The following is a 24,567-nucleotide window of genomic DNA, read 5'->3' on the forward strand; positions in this document are numbered from 1 at the left end:
TTGATAACAAATGACCAGCAGATGGCGCTCTGTATATGTATTATACTGAAAAGCATGATAGGGATAAGAAAATAATAAAAATAAATAAATAAAAGTATTACATATATGTGTGTGTGTGTGTGTGTGTGTGTGTGTGTCAGTGCGCATATATATACATATATATATTCATTCAGGTGCTGGTCATATAATTAGAATTTCATCAAAAAGTTAATTTCACTCATTCCATTCAAAAAGTTTAACTTGAATATTATATTCATTCATTACACACATACTAATATATTTCAAATGTTTATTCATTTTAATTTTGATTATTATAACTGACAACTAAGAAAAATCCTAAATTCAGTATAGGTTCAATATTTAAGACACCTGGTGCCACACTCTAATCAGCTAATTAACTCAAAACACCTACAAAGCCTTTAAATGGTCTCTCAGTCTAGTTCTGTAGGCTACACAATCATGGGGAATACTGCTGACTTGACAGTTGTCCAAAAGACGACCACTGACACCTTGCACAAGGAGGGCAAGACACAAAAGATTGTTGCAAAAGAGGCTGGCTGTTCACATAGCTCTGTGTCCAAGCACATTAATAGAGAGGCGAAGTGAAGGAAAAGATGTGGTAGAAAATTTTTTTTCAAGCAATAGGGATAACCGCACCCTGGAGAGGATTGTGAAACAAAACCCATCCAAAAATGTGGGGGATATTCACAAAGAGTGGACTGCAGCTGGAGTCAGTGCTTCAAGAACCACTACACACAGACGTATACAAGACATGGGTTTCAGCTTTGCATTCCTTGTGTCAAGCCACTCTTGAACAACAGACAGCGTCAGAAGCGACTCGCCTCGGCTAAAGACAAAAAGGACTGGACTGCTGCTGAGTGGTCTAAAGTTATGTTCTCTGATGAAATTAAATTTTGTATTTCCTTTGGAAATCAGGATCCCAGTGTCTGGAGGAAGAGAGGAGAAGCACACAATCCTCGTTGCTTGAGGTCCAGTGTAAAGTTTCCACAGTCGGTGATGGTTTGGGATGCCATGTCATCTGCTGGTGTTGGTCCACTGTGTTTTTGAGGTCCAAGGTCAACTCAGCCATATACAAGGAAGTTTTTGGAGCACTTCATGATTCCTGCTGCTGACCAACTTTATGGAGATGCAGATTTCATTTTCCAACAGGACTTGGCACCTGCACACAGTGCCAAAACTACCAGTACCTGGTTTAAAGGACCATGGTATCCTTGTTCTTAATTGGCCAGCAAATTTAAATGACCTTAACCCCATAGAAAATCTATTGTGAAGAAGAAGATGCGATATGCCAGACCCAAGAATGCAGAAGAGCTGAAGGCCACTATCAGAGCGACCTGGGCTCTCATAACACCTGAGCAGTGCCACAGACTGATCGACTCCATGCCACGCCGCATTGCTGCAGTAATTCAGGCAAAAGGAGCCCCAACTAAGTATTGAGTGCTGTACATGATCATACTTTTCATTTTCATACTTTTTAGTTGGCCAAGATTTCTAAAAATCCTTTCGTTGTATTGGTCCTAAGTTATATTATAATTTTCTGAGATACTGAATTTGGGATGTTCCTTAGTTGTCAGTTATAATCATCAAAATTAAAAGAAATAAACACTTGCAATATATCAGTCTGTGTGTAATGAATGAATATAATATACAAGTTTCACTTTTTGAATGGAATTAGTGAAATAAATCAACTTTTTGATGATATTCTAATTATATGACCAGCACCTGAATATATATATACATACATATACATATAGATATATGCGCACACACACACACACACACACACACACACACACACACACACACACACAGGAAACAGCGTGATTTTTATTTTACTTTTTCTTACCCCTGTAAGATCTCTCATTGAGTTCACTCTCCTGAGCTCCCTGAATGGGCAGCACTATCTCAAGTTTAGGGGGGATTGGTCCGGACCGCAGTGGCACAGCTGTAGTGGGATAGCCATGCTTGACCCCTCCCAGATGGTCCGGTCCGCCCACTAGTTCAGTTACTGAAGGGTCCATCAGCACATCTTCCAGCTCCTGCTGTAACTGCTGCTCACTGCCGTTGCCCACAATCTGAACACACACACACACACACACACAAGAAGTGAGTATACGTTTGTTTTTTTTGATGAATCTTTGCAAATCACCTTTCCTTTTAATGTGCTAGTTAGCAAATTCTGCAGCTAAAGTTTACAGCCTCATGAGAACGGCTTGTCACATCACTGACGAAAGGGGCGGGGTAAGCGAGCTCATTAGTATTTAAAGAGACATGTACTAAAATGGGTCGCTGTGAACAAAGCTGTTTTTTGACAAGGCACAGTGTTGTTTTACACTAGGGCTGAAATGAATCCTTGAGCAACTCATACAAAAAATCATTGAGGCAAATTATTTGTCTTTTATCTGAGCAACATGACACAGCTTCATTAGCCGCATTTCCACTGTCGGGCCAGTGCGAGCCAGGGCTTAAAGCGGGCCGGGCGGGGTTCATAGCCTCGGGCCAGTAGCACCGAGACCAGAGTAGCGCAGGGTTTCCACAGGGGAGCTTGAAGCTCCGCTGCTCGTCACTAAAACACGCCCTTTACACGCCTCTCAGAACAACGTCATGCAACCTCATTATTTCACTAACAAAGAGAAGTTATCAGAAAACTAAGAAATAAGTCACTGGAACATGCGCGATCACAAAACGAACATGATAAAAGCGGCCGTTTGTTTGCATGCTTTGTTATTCAAATTCAAAAGCATGGATGTTTTAACTATAGAATAAGTGATACATTGATCATAATGATTTAATTTATCAAGACTCAAAATTAATCGCACATAAATACACTTTATATTTTATTTATTTATTTTTAACGCTTATGAAAATAGCCTTCTTATTCAGTAGAGTCTGTTTCTGTTTATTTGTAGTCACAGTGGCCTATACGTCACATTAAGAATGAATGATATCTTTATTTTTATAAAGGATCCCGAACAAAAACATTATTATATTTTTATAATAGGCAACATGAGCTAAACTCTCGAGACGAGGCTTGTGATAGATAATATAAGTTAGTAAATACACGATTGTGATAGAGAATAAGAAGCTGACGTCTGATTTCTTCAAGCGGTCATATTTTCCATGTTTAATGTTAATGCCCAGCGTGCATGATCCACAGCGCAGACTCTCTATTTTTATAAAAGCTCCCGAACAAAAATCATTATTATATTTTGATGATATGCAACGTGGAGCTAAACTCACGAAACAAGACGACAGATAAAATGTTACTTAATAAATACACAATTGTGATAGAGAATAAGATGCTGACGTCTGATTTCTCCAAGCGGTCATATTTACCATGGTAATGTTAATGTTTATCGTGCATAGTCTTTTACATCGCTTATAAATATTTCTGCCTTGTTTAGTGATTGTAATCCACATCGGATCAAGTTATTTCAAACACTCGCTGCTGACTAAGAGTGAGTTTTGAGCTCAACTGATTTTAAAAAGTCTTTAATGCTGGTGTTAAAGTTGTTTTCTTTCTGAAATGATCCGCGCTGACGCTCTCCAGACACGGAGAAACTCCGCCTTTGTTCGTAACCCCTCCTTTAGCCCCAGCTGGCCCGCTTTGGCCCAAGGATGTCATCGGGCCGAAAAAACCTGGCAGTTGGCCCCAAGGAAGCCCTGGCGAGGCACGATCAAGCCCCGGAAGTGACAGTGGAAACGCGACTGGCCCTGGCACGCACTAGCACGCCCGGTCCTAGCTCGATAGTGGAAACACGGCTATTACTGAATGAAACAACTGTTTAAATGATTCGGTTAAATCACAATGACTCACTTATTAACAGTGACTTGCTGTCACCTACTGGATTTAATTTCACATTTAAAGTATATTATAATTTTTTTTTTTATAATATATATATATTATAATAATCAATATTCAATGTTTATGCTTAAAATAAAATATTATTCATGCATATGTAACTGCAGGTGTCAAATGTCCCTCTGAGCTGAATTAAACTGTGTAAATGGGCTTATATCTACCTTTTTTAAAGTAATGTGAAATTTTATTTTATTCATTTTTATTTATATAATTTGTATTTGCATTTTGAAATGTAATTTGGCAATTAAATGCATTAAATCGGTTTAGGTTTCACGATTATTAATGTATGCAGTTTCAGCAATAAAAAAAAAGAAAATTCTAAAAAGGAAACAAATAAGTTGTTTATTTTTAAGAGACCTATCTTATTTTCTATTGTACATTAAGTATTGCTCTTTAATAAAGAAAAATTACTTTATATGAATCTTCGATTAATCGATGGAATAATTGGTAAAATACTAAAATAATCAATAACTTTAGACCTATTTTACAATACAATTGAGAAATTTTAACCAAAGTATGTTATCGACTTAAAGAATCCTATCAACTTGTGGAAAAGGGGCATCTGATGACCTCTTCAAAGGCCCTTATATACTTCAAATGAAGTTAGTTTTCGTTTTTCTTTCATTCGTTCTTTTTATGCAGAAGGAAGTTTGAAAAGGCTTAACACGGTCTACGGTTTCCGAACTTTCCAACACCCCCACGCTGCTGGAGATTCATTTAAACCTGTCACAATGCTTGCAAGTATCCCCTAAACACAACAATGATAAAATGATGAGGTGTAGGCAGTCTAGGTGTGAGACAGGCACCAATTGTCAGAATATTATAGACAAAAGAACATCATGTTTGCAATACAAAAGAACCATAATCAGTCCTTTATGCGAAGTGTGAATGGCTCATAGTCTGAAAACGTTAGCATGATGTGGAAGAAAATATTGGAGTGTGTTTGTAATTTATTTTATTAAACTGGATAAACTGTTACAACTTTTCCTATCTTATGTGGTGTCATGATTTACTTTTGATAAAAACAAATGTTTATTATTGTATGTTCCTTTGGCATTTCATTTATTACATACGCTTTAAACTATTTTAATGAAAGAACAACAGCATCAGTATGGTGTAACATTTATTTGATCTTTACTCTTTCCTTTCTTTTCATGGCTTTGGAAAACTAGTCTCGGATGTTCCTCTGTGTCACTCTTTGCATAACTCCGGGTGGTCTACACTAAGCTTTGTTGCAATTTCTTTCTAGGAATTGTACAGGTGCGGATAAATTTGTGCAGCTCAGCTTTTCAACACTCCAATGTATTCAGCTCTCCTCTCAAACCTCTGTAGAATTAGAACAAAAAAAATTTTTTTTAAATGCACGTCTAAGGAAGGTGGAGTTTCAGAACACACCCAGCCACTGTATAACCACAACGGACCAATGGAAGCACAAAGGTAAACACCAAACTCCCCCAGAAAGTTTGCTTTGGTCAGCTGTATCGAACTGCTGAAACAAACTCAAAATGAACTTCGTTTTGGCCTGATTTTGTTTGAAATTACGTCATATCAGTTTGTTCTTTGATTTTGTTTGAAGTATATTGGAGCCTTAATGTTGGAATACACCACACAACTTTTAAAATCTGAACAGCTTTTTAAAACACTAGACATCATACACTTACTGACTTTGATACTGATAAGTAGTGATGAAGAAAAACTGGCCATCATACACTACACAACCGAGTAGGGCTGGAGGATTAATCAAAAAGAAACCAAAACCGAAATTTAGAATCTCTTACTGACATAATTTTGCCATATTGGTTATTCCGTTTTTTTTCAAAGACATGTTCAGTTTGAATGGCCAGTAAGAACTTAGAGTAAATATGCACAGAGTGACAGGCCAAGATCACAGAGATGCTTCCCTGCTCTATCACTACTGTACTATTTACATTCATTATTTTGTTAAACATTAAACATCAAACAAACTTTTTCCACATTTCATGATTGAAAATAATATTAATTTATAATAGATACAAGTTATTTTCTACTTTTCGCATGACAGTATTTAAAATGTATTTTGTTTGGAAGAGATGCTGGTTATTTTCTACTTTTGACATGGCAATACTAATTTATTTTGTTTGCAAAACAAAATTGTATTTTTTTTAGGAAACTTGCTTTTTACAATTAAACTGAAATGTGATTTTTCATAAGAGGTCTTCATTCCAAGCCATCTTTGATTTCAATTGTTGAAAATATTTAATAAATACCCATAAATAGTTTGTTTCCTTACATTATTTTAAAATCACAAAGATAAGAAATGCACTTGTTCATTAGAAAAAAAATCCTACCTTTAATAGGTGATTAGCTATATTTTTTAGTACAAACCTTTAACTAACAGGGCAAAAATAATAAAACAAATGTTAAATAATCATTCAATAATCGTAATTGAGGTAAAGTGTTCAATTAATTGAGGTTATGTTTTTAGGCCATTTCGTCCAGTCCTATGGCTGAGGATCACACACTACCAGACTTTCAAGTTCAACAATCACAACAAACTCATGCAGAAACCTGTACATTGTTGCTAGGAGACTCTTGACCAAATGAAAACAATGTGTTCTAAAATCGTCTGAAAATATCAAACACGTTTGATCTCTGACTAAAAAATTGGAGTCTGTGACCATCATACACTACGCTATTTTACAGAATCTGTCAACTCAAATCCACAGACTGAAGGTCCTTTAGTCCGAAATTCTTTTCCTTTTTTTCCTACTTTTCATCCTTTCCTATTCAAAAAAAAAAAATGCCTGCTTACAGATGCGAAAATGCAGAAAATCAAACCTGATACAATTTCTTTTTTTTTTTTTTTACGCTGGTCAAAAGTGTTCAAAGTGGTCAAAGCAGGCATAATTTAGTCTGGTTTTTAATGTGGTATTGCAACTTCACATAGAATTTTGAGCAGGCAGACTTAACTTTAACCCATCAGTGGCACGCAGAGGGATAATCGTTGGCGCGCAAGCAATAGGGAAAACAGCATACTGACGTACATTTTGAGGTAATAACTTCTCATAGTCACACAGCCTGTTAGAAGCTATAAGCACTATTAAAGTGTGAGAATTAACTTGTGCAAACACTCCACATACTCGGTGCTTCTGATGAAAGTCTCAGCGGTCTAACAGCGCTTGTCTATGTCAAAATGACTGAGATGGCCAATCAGATCAAAGTAGGCGGGGTTTACTGTTCACAGAAGCAGAGCACGAAGCATCAGTTTAACGTTAAAAGAGAGAGGTAAGATGAAGCTGCAAATCATTTAATTAGTCAACTTTTAATAATACGTTTTATGATAGAAATGTTAAGTCACCGACAGCTATATCCAGTGATAAAAAATGTTCTCAAATATGGCCATTTTGAGAGAGAGAGAGAGAGAGAGAGAGAGATGTGTGTAAATTGTCTACGTCTGTCTCTCTCTACAAACAATGAAGTGATTTTGCCCCCTTTATTGTTGAGAAATATAATGTAGCGATTCAGTATCGATTAATAAAAGTTGTGTGGCAGCACAAGTTTATGAGCTTACTTTTTGCTGAGCACGATCTCAGATCTCTGTGCGAGTGGTGTGTGTGTGTGCGCACGTGCATCAATTAAAGCAACGCATTAACTGTGATTAAACTGAACTTTTTTTTACTATTTATTATAAATAATATTTATTTATTTATTTATTAAAAATATTCAGAAACTATTTGCATCAAATAGTTTTTTGTCATTTCACTTAAAAATGTGTATGTACCGTTAAAATATAGAATATATGGGGGGGGGGGGGGGGGGCTATGGTCTGTTGGCACAGTGGTTAAGCAGAAAAATAAAAAATGGCACGTAATGCCGAAAAGGTTGACGACCCCTGCTTTAACCTAATGAAGCATTTTTGAAGGTGGGCTACACATCAGCATTGGCCAAACTTGGGCCATCATCGAATGTCTGTCAAGCTCAGCTTCATGGCATGTTCCACTCCACTGACACTGTCACACCTCTATGATGTCTTAGCAGAGTGAGCATGTTGAACCGACATCGGATAGAACAAGAAGAAAAATGAAAGCAACAAAAGCAAGCAAACAACAGTTGGCTGTCCCAAATTGAAATCCCCATCTTACCTGAGCATTCAATATGATCAGTGTATGTTTAACTTTTGTGATTCAGCTGATCTGAATTTCTGATTAGTGTTATTCTTGTTATTTGATTGGCTGGATAGACAGAAGAAGTGATCTGTGATCAATAGAGTCGTAAAAACAGTGACTGAAAACAAAGATGATTTCTCAACACATAGGAACGGCATACAGCGATTCCAGGAATTCTAGTGGGAGCAGACAATTTTGGCAGATGAACTCCAAAAAATACCTTACAATGTGCATTCTGTTTTGTTTTAAAAAAAAAACAAATATAAAAGTGTGACAGAAGAATTTACTTTAGAATACAAGCTAGAGCTACTAGCATGGACTGGGACCAAGAGGTGACTGGACTAAGATGCCTGGAAATAGGGAAACAGTGAAAGCACCAGACACAAAACAGAAGCCTATAATCACTCTACTGAGCTCTGCACAATCACAATATCACAGTCCCGCTTACTTCCCACACTCAGCTGTGGCACAGGCCAATGAAGCTGCCAATCAGACACAAGGCACAGAGACACAGTATGACCACAAAGCCACAGAGGAAGAGAGAGAGGAATAGATAGATAAAGACTGACCTTAAAGCTGACACCTTCCTCAGAAATCACCTGTGTAACAAACAGAGTGTTTAAGAGACGCCCACAGAGCTGAGAGAATGGTAATGAATGGGTTAACTGAGAGAGCGTTCTCTGCTTCATGACTGATGGAATGCGAAAGACTGACAACCGGCACAAACATCTTCACTTTTAACTGCCACAGGAAATCATGGATTGCACTACATAATACATAATAAATAATACATAATACATGACAATGCCCTCTAGTGGCAATAGCAAGTGTTTATGCCCACAGTGTTCATTACACAGTAATTTTTACTCACCCTCAAGTCATTACAAACCCATATCTATTCTTTCAACAAAAGAACACACACAAAAAAAAGTGATATTTTGAAGAATGCACTCACTGTGCTTTTTCATACATTTTAAGTGACTTTATTTCTAGGTACATTTTTGTAGTTTTTTGTTGTTGTTGTTGTTGTTGTTAAAAACATTAGAGTGGGTAAATGGTAAAATGTTAATTTTGGTGGAACTATTCCTTTAATGAAAGTGATGACAAAAGACAACGAGGGAAAAAAGCGAACAGAACTTCAAAGTTGGCTGCTCCATGGCCATGATCAAATGCAAATTTGAAGGAGCAGACTTCACAAGCCAACAAAATAAACAAATCCACCAAATCAGAATGCAAAAGTGATGGTGCAATGTGCATACAAGAACCAAGAACACAAGAACTGAAAAGAGGCAAGACTGGAGTGGCGTGGTTGAAACCTCCATGAATCAATGAGATCTGTATGAATGCAACATCTTATTTTGGCACACCACAATATTAAAACAAAGTGTCGACTTTTGTACATAAAGCTGAAAGTGCATTTTTCACATGTGATACATATACAGAGAACACACTGTAGTGTCGATACATCAAATTAGATGATTGAAAAAAAAAAATCAAAGGTGATACGAACTGGACAGAAATCTCGACAGCATTCATATGGTGTGGTGTCATGTGAGAAATAGACAAGTCAGGGCACAGGCTAAGCACAAGAACAAAGCATGGAATGAGAGTGTGCAGTCTGTTTGTCCTCATGACAGCTTCTGATGTTAACATTTAAAATCTTACAAGCAACTTTTTAAACTAGCTAGGTGGTGCAAACTGTACTTTCTAATAAAATTGATGGGGTGATTTTTCAATCAGGGGAATGTTCTATACCCTAGCATGATTTAAAAAAAATCTTTTTACAATTACTGTTTTCTCATTTTTAAGTTTTTCCTATTATCTCCTTATTTTAAGCCTGTTCCACATCTAGTTTTTTTATTTCTGGTCTATTACACCTTTACAAAAAATTTTGTTTTTCCAAAAAGATTATATTTAGTTATGATTCTGAGCTTTGAAAAATACTTAATATCCTGCTGTGTTAACACATTTAAGGCCACATCCACATGAAGCCAGAGCTATCCCTATCCAATCTTTTTTTTTTTTTTATCTAATCTTAAGAAATATCTGCATATGCACGAAACCATGAAACCGACACAAAACAGTGTAGTATACATGCCAGACCAGCATGTGGCGCTGTAATTCTGCCAGAGAAAAATGGAGAAGCTGTATACAAACTATTAAATATTGCGGGTTTGGAACGACACGGGGGTAAGTGATTAATGACAACATTTTCATTTTGGGGGTGGAGTATTAAAAAGACAATCGTTCAGTGTTTGTTCATGTTGTTGCCGTTTCGTGACGTAGCGGTGTCTGACCCGAGGAGAGAAGTGGGGTGATCACATCATCGTTTCACAAAATATACGGATTGGCGGTCCACACAAAAAGCAAAAAAAATAGCGGTTTCACACTCCCAAAACACCGGATTCGTGTGGACGAAACGCCAGTACGACACAAAATATTTACATATACAGCCAAACGCTTCTCTGTGTCGAGGGGGCCTATGATGTATCCTACTTCTCTCATTATATTTCAATCTAGGGCTAGACGAAATCTAATTATGATTTTTCTAATAAAATACAATTTAAAATGCGATTTAAAAAGAAGAGAAAATAAAAACAGGTTTGCAGGGCTGCACGATTTGACCAAAATGTTGTGATAATAAAATAAATAAAAAATACAATTGTATAAAAATCTGTTCATTTAATAATTACTTTATTTTACATTGCAATTGCAAAATTACAATATTAATATTTATTGCTTTATTTAATCATTTTCAATTGTTAAACTATCGAAAGTTTTTTTTTTTTTTTTTTTGCTTCTCGTAACAATTTTGTTTCTGTTTAAAACCATGCCAGCTTCTGTGGCTATTTTCATGGAGAGAAAAATTCATGGCTTAATTACATTGGGTTTTTACAATTTATTTTCGAAAAAGACATTTGGCAAAGGTTGCGTTCCCAAATGCACATTAAAAACAATACGTACTCACACTAAGCCATATAGCATACTCTGGTTTATTTAGATTAATCGTGCAGCCCAACCTACTTAAATTAATAGCTGGTCATTACAAAAAAATTGGTACATAAATGCTGATTATTTCAAAATGTGATAAGCACTTATAATATATATTAAACTTTTTTAAAGACGTTTGGCCTTTCAAAATTCCAAGCAATTAAATGAGCCCTTAATTGAAGAATCCCCCATCTATAGTAAAACTTCTCTCTACGTGTTCTGTCTACTCTTACCTTTAGTCCTGTCTTTTCATCATCGCTACCATTATTAGTGGAGGGGGTCTCGTCCCCCAGGCCGGACACCAGGACAAAGTCCTCACTGTTGAGGGTGGACACAGAGTCGGAGGACACGCTAATTTTCCCCACTGAGGCCTTGTCATCCATGACTGCTAAATCAAGCCAGACGTGCTCATGAATGGCAGTTTAATGAGCAAAATTACCTGGAAAACAAAGAAGTGAAAAAACAATGAGAGGAGAAAAAAAAACATGAGAGGAGCTTGCACGCCCATGCTTATTTTCAATGCATCCTTTGTGAACTGCAAATATAGTTTGTGGTTCTTTACGCAGCAAGTTTCAATCTGTTCTACAAGCAGCAGCATTTACATGCAAAGCTATTTATGGGCACATGGTGTCTGCAGAGCAAAATAAAAGACAAAACTTTGACAGAAGTGCTGGCTAAAGAGGCAGAGATGTGTGTGGAAATATATTGTAAAATGATAATAAAAAAATGGCAGATACATTTGGGTAAATGGAAATTTATTACCAGGTACTCATATTGTAGGCATACATCAAGGGTCAAAAAAATAAAAATGTAATTTTAACGCTAACGATAATAACGCGTTAACTTGCCCAGCCCTAATATATATATATATATATTAGGGCTGGGCAAGTTAACGCGTTATCACGCTAACGCATTAATTAAGTAACGCTGACAATTATTTTATTGCGTGTCAACACAGTTTTTTATTATTATGAAAGTCCGTTGCTTGAAAATACATATTTTCTATTTAGCTTTATTTTTATTTGAGTTTTAGTATGTCATTTTAGTATGTCAACTTCAAACTAATTTTATTATACTTAATTCATTACAGTAAGTCATCACAGCAAAATGTTAAGGTTTTACAATTTTCTTTTTAATGTTTTTTTTATCTAATAATTATACTGCATTTTTATTTCAGCTTCATTTCAGTTGTTGAATTTGAAAAGGTTTAGGCCACTCCAAACATTGGGGGTGAGGCGGGGGCATATCATAAATGGCCGAACAACTTTAGGTATGTCACAGCCATGAAATTTGCCATCACTGTTAGTCTGAAGTAGAGGTCTTCACAGTGCACCCGAGACCCGTCGACACCGGACCCGACCCGGGACCCGTACGGGTTCGGGTCTATATTTTAAATCATCAGCCGGGTCCGGGTCGGGTCCGAATCTTTTACCTCGGGTCCCGGGTCTGTTTAACATTGTGTGTAATACCCGTGGGATCGCCGATCGGAGTCATCGGACTTGGAGAACATCCGGCCGTTATCAAAGACTGCTTGTGTTTTTTGTAACTTGCAACTTGTAAAATTAGGAAAAGAAAAGAGTGAGCCAAAAAAAGTGATCTCTCTCTCTCTCTCTCTCTCGCTCGCTCGCAGACTCAAGAGTTAATACAAGTGCACACACGGTAATGCTTGCAGACTTGACACACTCATGTTTAATATATTTCAAATCAGCAACACAATCTGAGGTGAACTGTCACATGAATGTTTTCTATTACGCTCAAATTGCGTTAAGGCATTTTAGGTTGATAAAGCTAGCACGCATGTGCAGTCATGTTTCTATGGCAAGCAGTGAGGGACACTTCGACCGCCAAACCGCGTTTTACATTTTCTCCCATTTTTATAATATTATAAATGAACCGTTTAATCTTAAAGTTTTAGTGGTTCAGATTCAGACTCGATGCTGAGCAGAGAGCACAGACAGAGATCAGATGATAGTAAATAAATAATGTCAGCGGCCATGGCATTGCACGAGCGATCGTTATTATAGTTCAAAAGGCAAACAGTGTAAGTTATTATGCGAATTAACTCGAGTCAGAATGTACAGGGGCGGCAGTGGCTCAGTGGTTCATGTAGGTTGTCTACAAACCGGAAGGTTGGTGGTTCGATCCCCGGCTCCACCTGACCAAGTGTCGAGGTGTCCTTGAGCAAGACACCTAACCCCAGCTGCTCCCGACGAGCTGGATGGCGCCTTGTATGGCAGACACCGCCGTCGGTGTGTGAATGAGTGAGTGGATGGGTGAATGTGAGGCAAATTGTAAAGCGCTTTGGATGGCCATGTGGTCTGTTGAAAGCGCTATATAAATGCAGTCCATTTACCATTTTACCATTTACATGTACACAGTAGCATTTGTCATCCGTCACCGTGACATCAAGTGGACTTTTGAAGCTGAAATAATGAGTGGATTCAGCTTGGACTTGGAATAACGAGAGGAATAACATGAATAACTTTCTTGACGGAGGATTGCAATGCATCACAGGCAGTCAGGTACAAGGAAGAGAGACCACGGCTCTTTAAATTAGGTAAGACAAAAAGCTGTATTCTTCGCAACAGGTTTATTGACTTGTAATAGCAATTTAAGGTGGAATATGTGAACGTCGGGTCCAGTCGGGTCTGTGTCTTCCCGGCGGGTTCGGGTCCAGATTTCAAGTAATATACGGGTCCGGGTCGGGTCCGGGTAGACATTTCTCGGATCTACACGGGTCCGGGTCCAGCTTTTGAAATAATAGACGGGTCCGGGTCGGTTCGGTGTAGTACATTACGGGTCTCTGTCGGGTTTTTGGACCCGTGAAGACCTCTAGTCTGAAGTACATAAAACATTTCTGATCTGTTTTCATTTATAAATGTGCAGATCTGCTAAAAGTTTATTTAGCCAAAACAGTACAATACTAAAAATAGGCTTCATTTTCTTATTCTTTTGGACTGAGGTCTGAAATATGACATGGCACATTAATATCCAAATGCATATCTATTCCAGCTCTGTATCATTCTATGGTGCATTTATGCAATGATAATGTATGATGGAAATGGGCCTGGCTCTTTTCTACAGCAGCCAATTGTACACACTACACAGCATGCAAAAATCCATTTTATCTCCACAGCAACAGTCAAAGGACAAACAAAGTTGGTGCTGCTGTGGATTGTAAACTGTGCTGCCCGCACTGTACTGCCAAGTGCTGTTTACATTGCCATGCACATGACCGAGTATAACAACACTGTTCAGAATGACCTCATCCTTATGCAAACTGATCAATTATTTTTATTCCAATGAAAGAGAGGCACACTTAATTCTATTGCAACAGGAAAGAAAGCTGAAGAATGAATGATAGATGTGTTTATGAGAGCTGTACCTGTGTTTATTTGGAATGGCTGAGAGGGATTGGCAGAGGGTCAGCACTGAACTATATTTGGATACGGGAGGGAAATAATGGGACTGTACAGGTCCAGACATGAAAGACTAACAAAAGCAGCCGCCTCATTTCACTCTACTGATTCTTCTGCAGATCCTTAGAGGAAGTGTCGAAGAATGACCAGAACCCACAATACACACACAATGTGCTCCAATGTATTACAATCCCAGAAGTCCTGTACAAAGAGGATGTTGATACAATGAACAACAGTGAGTTATTGACCTGTGACAAATGTTATAAGATCTGCAGACAAGAATCAGTTTCAATGGGACCGTCTTAGAGAATTAACAGTTAGCTATATTTCAGCAGTCTTCAGTGTCACATGATCCTTTAATGATTTTATTCTCAAGCATTTCTTATTATCAATGCTGTAAACCATTTTGCTGCTTAGAGGTCCCCTTCTTCGTGATCCCATGTTTTAAACTTTAGTTAGTGTGTAATGTTGTTGTAAGAGTATAAATAATATCTGTAAAATTCTAAAGCTCAAAGTTCAATGCCAAGCGAGATATTTTATTTAACAGAATTCACCTACAACGAACGACCCGTTTGGACTACAGCCCTCTAGTTCCTGCAGTAATAATGTCACTAAAGCCCCTTTCACACTGCCATTCCGGCAAATACAGGGGTAAAGTGTTCCTGTAATTGTTCCCTGGTCGCTAGATTTGGCACTTTCACACTGCCAGTGATGACCCGGTATATGTGCGTGCTTTCACACACAACCCTTGAAGATCCCGTAACGACACGTGACATCAGTGCGTGACGTGTAATGTACGAGTCGACAACGCTTGGCACGTTATACTTTAACTGATAACGTGCGTCATCACTTCGATACGGAATTAGATCTGGCTTTTGTTCACACAGCGCTCGTTCCGGATCGATTACCGCAATGTTACTAGGTCCCCGACCCGGGTTCAATTCGGTAATCAATTCCGGGACGTGGTTGCTTTCACAGAGAAGGCGACCAGGCAATGTTACGGGAATATTGCGGGTTCGACGTGCAGTGTGAAAGGGGCTTAAAACAGTTTTTTGACTAACCTCCTCCCACAGGAATACACAAAAAAGGGGGCGTGGTCTTGTTGTGCTCCGACGGAAAAGAGGAAGAGCTGCGTTTGTGTTTGTCGCCATGTCGTCGAAAAGCTGTTATTTTCATCTCGGAGTCCAATCATCTTTGTTTGGGCTTCCCAGGGTCGCTGTACTTTGAGATCAATGGTTACAATTTATGTTTAACTCTGTTCCCGAAAATTATAATCCACATGTAAAACTATGTGCAGCACATTTTCCTGAGGACAGCTTCCTCAATCTCAATCAGTGTAATGCTGGATTCGCACAAAGATTATTCGTGAAAGATGGAGCAGTTCCCTCTTTGTCTGGAGAAGGCGTTGTTTATGGACCACAACTGGTAAGTGTATTTTTTTATTTAAGTTGGTGCGTTTAACAGTTTCTGTAACTTATTACACAAATGGCAACGCTGTTTAGCTTTGTTAACTAGATGGTAGGGCTGTGCAAAAAAATCGGATGAGATTTTCATGCGCATTTCGTCAGTAAAAACACTCCTGTGATTATAAGTACATCTCCAGCAGTTTTCAAAACAAATCCTACCCACCTGTTTCTTAAAACTAGCCCAATCGCGTTTCCAGGAGGGTAACGTGCTCTAAGCTTGTGTCGAATCACAACACAGGAACCGCTGACACAATCAGATCTCGTTACGTATTTCTGAAGGAGGGACTTCATAGAACAAGGAAGTCATCAGCCCATTTTTATGACAGTGAAAGCAGCGGTATGCAGATTTTTATGTGAAAAATACTGTTTTTTTTACACGCGAAACATGAACACATGTTATATTGCACACTGTAAACACAATCAAAGATTCAAAAAAAACCTTTGGGGGGGGGGGGGGGGGGTGAAATGCTATTTCATGCATAGTGAGTTTTTAACACTGTTAAAGAGTTGGATTCCCATGCTTAACATGGACAAAGTTTCAAAAATTAAGTTGTACGTTTGAAGGAGTATTTTTGTTCCCAAAATACTCCTTCCGGTTTGTCACAAGTTTCGGAAAGTTTTTTTCGAGTATGGCTCTGTGTGACGTTAGATGGAGTGGAATTTCCTTATATGGGTCCTAGGGCACTTCTGCCGGAAGAGCGCACGCTCACGTAGAGCACAGCACTGAGAGCACAACAGACTTCACTGATCAGAGCGAGAGCATCGCGAAAAGTCACAAAAGAAGTGTGTTTTTGGTTGCCAGGGCAAGACAACCCTGCACAGATTACCAAAAAAAAAACAGCATTAAGGGACAAGTGGATGGAGTTTATTTTTACAGAGCATCAACGGAGTTGTGCAAGTGTTTGTGTTTGTTCCCTGCATTTCGAAGATGCTTGTTTTACAAACAAGGCCCAGTTTGACGACGGATTTGCATATCGTTTATTTCTTAAGGATGATGCAATCCCAAGGAAAAAGGGTCACGATCGTGTGTTGGAACCGCAGGCGGTGAGTAAAACTGCTTAAAATATCTCTGCCTCCTTGTTAGTGCGTCCCCTCCCATGCCGGAGACTCCGGTTCGAGCCCCGCTCAGAGCGAGTCGTTGCTGCTGCTGCTCTCGTTCAGTTTCAGCCTCGGGATCTGATTCTGAATCATAAATAAACGGCTGAATCTGACTGTAAGCCATGGTTTGTTTTGGATGATGGTTTTTCCCTCACGATAATGTCACAGCTTCCACATGCTCTCAACGCAAAAGCCTACTGGCGCTCGTGATTCTTTAGCTCCGCCCACACGTCACGCCTCCAGACGGTCGTGTTTTTCCGGGAAAAATCGGTACAGACTATCTTTCTCTTATGAATATAATAAAACTAAAGACTTTTTGGAGTTATGAAGGATGCAGTACTACACTATAGGTACTCAAGATTAACAGGATATTGAGTGAAAGCGAGCATTTCACCCCCCCCTTTAATATTTTTGTGATTCTTGATAAACAGAAAGTTCAACGACGTTGTGTCTATTTAGAGTTAATAAAGACTTTAAGAGGTTTCAAGAAACAAAGCATTGTTATTGTGAACAGAAAACATATTTATTATTGTTCATTGTTAATTCATGATTGTTTAGAAACCATTAATATTCATTTGAACAGGCAATATTAAAAAAAGTATGCAAACAAAAACAGCATAAACCTAGAGTAATATGCTTAATGCTGTAAAAGTTGTTGCATTAACTTAGTCAAGTTTAGTAAACCAAAGTAGGTTGCTAAAACTAATTCTGCTTTTTACGGATTATTAAAAAAAACAGAACAATTGTTCACTGGAATTTAATGTAGTTACAGCAAGGCTTTTCAAAATAATACTGGCTGATACTGCTAATAAATGATGCAATCTATTGTCAGAGTTGGATGTGAGCCATGCAGGGAACTTTTTGGACACACCTGTTTAGGCAGTTTACCATGTAGGAACTTCAATCAAAGTCAAAGAAAGCCACAAGGCTGTCACCACACAATGCCAGGCAAATATTAGCATTTTGTAATTCTTGCCCAGTCTGGATAAATTAAACTGAAACAAACCATGTGCTTACCTTTGACTTGCTCAAACTGCAGAATATTGCAAAACAATTTGACTGACTCAACATGTATTTGCATGTCACAGATGTTTGTCTTTGCTGTTTTATTATTGGCTCGCTTGATTACTAGTCATTACCAACTTCTGCAAACAAGGAATGAAACTGAGACTGGTGGGAGTCACAGATGACAACAATTTAGACAACATTTTAGGCCAGCTGCTGATGTGGTCACCGCACACTCTCATTATATGGAAAACGCAGCTTGGTCATTCTGCTAATTAACTTCTTTTGTAGTGGGCAAATGATGACAGTGTTTTTATCTTGGGGTGAACTATCCCTAACACAAACGGTAGCAGGAGAGACACATGTTGCTTCACAGGTCAGTGGGTTCAGGCTGCTGGCACACTGTGAGAGAGGGTGTTGAATAGCAAGTTGTTCCTTTGCGAATGAGCTTTGGTTTTCCTGACTGGACATATTGTGCTTTGTCCTAATGGAGACCAGGCTCAGCGCTACACCCTGGGGAGCAATGGCCAGAAACCAGCGGTACACAGGCCTCACATAACTCTGACAATGAGCTGTGTGTATTATGCTACTGGTTTAAGATAGAGGAGTGGCTCCTCAAACAGACTAATGGTCAAACGACTGACTTCATAACCTTGTCCAAAGATATCCACATGGATTTGCATGAAATAGACACACAAGCAGATTAATGAGAGAAAGATAAGCAGTAGGGCTGCACGATTAATTGCATGCAATTGTCATGCGATGCATGTCTCTTTAGTAAAGCCGGTTCTGTGATTAGTACTAAATATCAATCACCTGCTTTCAAACATACTACACAGAGTCATAGTTCACTGACAAGCTACGCAATACCACGTCATAATCGCAGATGAATGCCATTCGGTTATGAACGTGATATTATGTAGCTTGTCAGTGAACTACGACTGTATTTTAAGTGCCGCTACAGGCAGATTGAGGCAGAGAGTAAGATAGGTAAATTGAAGTAGATAGAAAGAGAGGTATGCTGAAGTAGAGAGAAAGGCAGGTAAACTAATGTACAGGTAGACTGACGCGGAGACAGGTGGACTGAGACGAGTGGATTAAGGCAATGAGAGAGACAACTCGACTGAGGAAGAGAAAGGCAGGCTGTGGCAAAGAAGAGAGAGAGAACTGAATTGATTCTAAGACAATGAGCAATAGTTAGGTGGATAAAGGCAGAAAAGTAGACTGAGGCAATGAAAATAAGGCAAACTGACTGAGGCAATTAAGGAAAAATAGCCAGACTGAAGCAGAGAATAAGCGCACCTAAGTGAAGCGCGAGAACAGAACAGACTGGGCATATGCCTAACTCCAGGTTCACACACTCTTTCTGTGATGCCTAGCCTTTTTTATTTCGAGCCCATGTTAAAGGATCAGAACGTTCACACTGCACGTGGTAAAAGACGATAACAGAAAAGGTTATAAATAGAAAGGTGAGAAAAGATTTCAAATCCTGCGCATGAGCACAGAGAAATTTGTGAGTGCACAAGACACAGGTTGAGCGAGAGGAGACATGTTTTAAGGCAGCGTGTATCTGAACCCATAAAGTCTATGATCTGAGCACGCTCATCTGGTTTTGTTAACAGAGCAAAGGAAATCTGCGTGGGAGCGGATAGATTTGCGCTCACGCATTATTTTAATGTGCTTTTGTGTTACAATAATGCGTCTCTTTGTTGCTTCTGAACCGCGTACACATAACTTACTGTATACACACTGCAGACACACTGCAGAGTACGTGTGAACCTTGGGTAAAAAATATAACACCTGAGGCACCACTACAGTGAGCTCTATGACCAATGCATGGCAAAAAAGAAAAAAAAAATCCCTGGACACGGGTTTTATTTAATTTTATTTTATTTTATTTTTTTCATATGTCTAGACATTTTGTTTGACATCTTAGTGATTATTTTGACTTATGTCTAGAGACATGTTACAACTTTTTGATAAAGTTCTCATTGGTTTTCTTTTGGAAATTTGTTTAAAATTTATAAAGAATGCATTTATGACTGTAAAGCATGTCTCTGTGTGTCAAAATCGTGATTTAAATCGAAATTGCAAAATTGATCAAAAAATCGTGATATGTTTTTTTTGTGTTGTCCATATCACACAGCCCTACAAAACAGGCAGACTGAGACAGAGAGAGACAGACAAACTAAGACAAAGAGACAGGCGGACTAACGCAGAGATAGGCAGACTGAGGAACTGAGAGACAGTCAGTCAGATTGAGGCAAAAAGAGACAAGAAGACTAAAGCAGAGAGAAAACAGGCAGAGGGATACAGAGTTACAGGCAAAAAAATTATTTTACAATTCTTATACATTACAACACAATTCCAATATAAATATAACCACAACAATACACATCACATTAGTGATACTTATTGTAGCATATAAGAAAAAATTAAAAGATCATCTACAACAGAGCAAACTGCATCATTACCACTGATTTGAAAAAACGTCAAGTCCTTCATCATCTTATAAAATTTAAAATCAATCCACACTCTTGATTATATCCTGTTTTTTAAAATAGACACAATTTCACATCCTTCTGATCCTTCAATTTTTTTCTTCCTGCTTAAATATATTGCCATTTTTGCTTCCCCTAAAATGAAGTTTAAAAATTGTCATTTTATTCTTTTTTTTTTGCTACATATCGCTAACCAAGAATAAAACTCTGAACAGTAAAACCATCATTTAAACTGTTAAACAACAATTTAAGAAAATCAAAAAAATAACCCAACCTTGAACACTCCATAAAACAATGAAAGATTGTCTCCCTTTTTTTACAAAAAGGACATCCATTAGACACATTAGGATTAATAACACTTATAAAAGCATTGACAGCAACTGCCCCATGTAAAATCCTCCATTGAAGATCCCCCACTCCTTTTCCCAAAGGAGGTTTATACAACACTCTCCATACTAGGGGTGCTCCGATCACGATCGGCCGATCGTTAATGCGCATCTCGTCAGTAAAGCCGGTTTTCTAATCAGCAGTTAATTCCATCAGGTGCCTGATTTCACATAGAGCAGCTGTTACTACACAGAGCCGTTGTTAACCGAGAAGATGCGCCAAAAAACGCTGAAAATTAACGTGATTTGCGCATCTTTTCTATTAACAATGGCTCTGTGTAGTAACAGCTGCTCTATGTGAAATCACGCACCTGATGGAATTAACCGCTGATTAGAAAACCGGCTTTACTGACGAGATGCGCATAACGATCGGCCGATCGTGATCGGAGCACCCCTACTCCATACCGGTTTTATACGCTGATCCAAGCCAAATTTGTCTCTCCAAACAGTGTCTACTCTTCCATTTAACACTTTCTTATTTAAAACTTTAACACAGTTTCGATACAATTTCTTACGGTCAGCCTCGTGAATACTTGAATCTTCCAAGTTCTACAACATCCCCCCCATTAGCTCCTTTAAGATCAGGAGAAAAGAAAACTTCAGGAAAAGCATCTTTATTGTTCGGAGAAATTTTCCCTTCCCCATACCTCACAAGTAGAAATTTTTCTTCCACCGTAAGTCTCTGTTTTAAAACTTTCAAAAATTTTCTTAACAATCTTTCCGATTTTAATTTTAGACCAGATGCTACCCCTTGCGAGTTATTTAAGTCAGTCCCTCCCTCAGCTATCAGATCACACAACTTCACCTTTTTTGAAGTACACATTACATTTTCAAACCCAAATGCAATTTCATTGGATACATCAAACCTGGCTCCAAACACAGTCGGTTCTTCTAATAACCAAAACAGAGAAGACCCAGAAACCACTCTTCTCTTTTCAAAAAAGCTCCACACTCTAAAAATCCCCTTATAAAAAGGTGTCAGTCCATTCAGTGGAATTCTGTTAGAATTAGGGCTGCACGTTCTCAAGTTTTTCATTAACCGTTAACCGAGGCCCTTAGCGGTTAATACTCGGTTAACCATAGCGTGCCATAGTAACCATAACCATAGTAATTTCCGGACATTGGCCGGAAAAAAAAAGGAATGTCCGACAAAATTTAATCTCTCCGGTCAAATTGTCCTATTAAAACTGCCTAATAATGCCGCCCATTAACACAATCTGAATTTGAGAATAAGCCTAAAATGTATAAGGCAAAAGGTAACAAGCAGAGTCCGCGGCCGCCTCGCTAAGGCTATGACTATGACTATGTTTGACACGTACAATATTTGAAAACCGATAATTATTTATTTATTTATTTAAATTACATTTATATCTGAATTTATGTCAACCTATAGACTTTCAAATATCAAAATGTCATGAATTAATATGTATTTGTGTACAAAATGACATATAAACATATTTTCCTATTATACTTTGCCTGGAAACGCTTCCAACAAGGCGTCGGTTCTATTTCTAGCATGCACGCGTCGAGCCGCGCCTGAGCCGCGTGTCTCACGCAGGCAGTCGGCAAGCTCTAACCTGTTAACATGGGAACCGAATTAAAAACAGACACGCCACACAGCTGAGATGCTTTCGCCATGCATCCAGTGTGTCCTGCACACACTTGTCTAATACCTCTTGTAATTTTAAAAGGAACACTCAACCCTCCATTAATTTTGAGTATACTCTCAATGTTTGCATACAACACCCCAATCATTTTGATAAAACCTGGGCTGAAACCAAACTCACTCAGAGTCTTCCAGAGGTACTTATGCTCAACCCGGTCAAAAGCTTTTTCCTGGTCTAAGGAAATAAGGCCAAAATCTAAACCCAATGATCTAGAGACGTCCAAAATATCTTGAATTAAATGAATGTTATCAAAGATCGATCTATTGGGAACACAGTATGTCTGGTCTATATGTATGACCCCACCAATCACTTCTCTCAACCTAAACGCTAAGGCTTTAGATAAGATTTTTATATCAGAGCATAAGAGTGACGCAGGTCGCCAGTTCTTTACGTTTCTGAGGTCTCCTTTTTTCGGTAACAGGGTGATCACTGCTCTCCGGCAGCTTGTCGGCAGCGGCCCTCTAGTCAAGCTGTCATTAATCACCTCCAGAAGATCATCACCCAAAACTGGCCAAAGTGATTTATAAAACTCAGCAGGAATTCCATCGATCCCTGGAGCTTTCCCGCACTCCATACTCTTTAGGGCGTTGTACAGCTCACTTTTCGTAAAAGGTTTTTCCAACTCAGTGTTTGCTTCATCCGAAACTTTAGGCAGACTCACATAAAACTTACTGGCTATATCCTTCACCTCCACGTGACCACTCTTATATAACTCGGAATAAAAACCTACCGCTCTTTTTCTTATTTCCTTAGCCTCTGTAATTTCTGTACCTGATTCAGATAAAAAGGAATGCATAGTTCTATTTTGGCCATTTTTCTTTTCAAGTCCAAAAAAGAAACTGGTTGGGCCATCCATCAGTGCTACACTCTGAAAACGCGAGCGTACCAGAGCACCCTGTGCTTTAACCCCCAACAAAGGTCCGTGTACTTGTTGGCCAACGGATTTTCGTTTTAAAAGGAAAAAAACAAAAACGAAAAACGGCTCGTTTCCCAATTTCCATTAGTAAATAGGAAAACAAAAAACGGAAAAAAATCCATTTTTCTTTTTTTCTTTCGATATTAAAAGACAGAAAACGCAAAACAATCTCGTTATCCGATTGTATTTATAGATGGAAATCGGAAATCAAAATACGTATGTATGAACTATTTCTGCATTCTGCATTGGTACTTTTTCGTGAACCGGAAGTTACTCCCGCCCAGAGCTCCCGCCACGCCAAGAAGACCCGCCCTTCACCAAGGTAATGTAAAACACGTAATTGATGTCCGAGCTACTGCGACAATGGAAACAAGTTATGTTCTCTTTTGAGAAGGCAAACGTGTCACAGTAAGAGATGATGACATGTCTGTTGACAAAATATGCAGGATATTTCAGGTACTGAAATAATACACAACAATAACAACATAAGTAACGTTTGTTATAATTTACAGTTTTGCACGCAAAGACATATATGTTCCTGCACAACCGGAGGCTGCAGTTTCAGGACCGCAGATCTATTACCCTGTTGGTTTAGTTTGCAGTCACGTTACTTTGTATATAGCATCAATATATTCATCTCAGTAGTATTTGTTTTTAAATATGATTTTTGATTCAAAATGCAGCAGAGGTTAATTACTAAGTGAGCTTTGAGTCACGATTTTAAATTTAAACATGAATTTACACAAAATATAAATGAAATATACATTTTGTGAAATTGATGTATATCAATTTTAAAACAATTGTAAAAAAAGGAAGAACCTTAAAAGTCTTAGTCTCTTGAATTATACAGTATATTTATTAACCTCCTTAAGGTGAATTAGCTCATTATCAGGTAAGTTAAAGTTGGAATCAGTGTATGGAGTCACTAAATTACAGCCGAGAGTTTAAAAGTTGTTGAGAGGCAAGACAAGACACAAGAATGATTCAAGAATGTTTATATATATGTCATTTTTGCGACAACATCACAAGCACCAAAGTGAACCCTTTTTCCATCAGTTGCTGCATGGACAGAATGGCTGTAGGCTTCAAC

At 38.3% G+C, this 24,567-nt stretch overlaps 1 protein-coding gene across 2 annotated transcripts in view; it reads right to left on the bottom strand.

Annotated features, from left to right (window-relative positions):
- Positions 1–24,567, bottom strand: part of LOC113075303 (rab GTPase-activating protein 1-like) — a 49,867-nt gene that overhangs the window by 14,897 nt on the left and 10,403 nt on the right. The window contains exons 2-4 of one of the 2 annotated variants that reach the window (XM_026247996.1): positions 11,253–11,458; positions 8,598–8,627; positions 1,868–2,096 (exon numbers count right to left, since the gene is read on the bottom strand). In XM_026247996.1, the coding sequence (XP_026103781.1) occupies positions 1,868–2,096; positions 8,598–8,627; positions 11,253–11,402 (409 nt within the window). In that variant the 5' untranslated portion in view covers positions 11,403–11,458. The remainder of the gene's footprint in view (positions 1–1,867; positions 2,097–8,597; positions 8,628–11,252; positions 11,459–24,567) is intronic. The other variant, XM_026247997.1, reaches the window with a different exon arrangement.

The sequence above is a fragment of the Carassius auratus genome, unplaced genomic scaffold (genome assembly GCF_003368295.1).
Source record: "Carassius auratus strain Wakin unplaced genomic scaffold, ASM336829v1 scaf_tig00016692, whole genome shotgun sequence".
Lineage (NCBI taxonomy): Eukaryota > Metazoa > Chordata > Actinopteri > Cypriniformes > Cyprinidae > Carassius > Carassius auratus.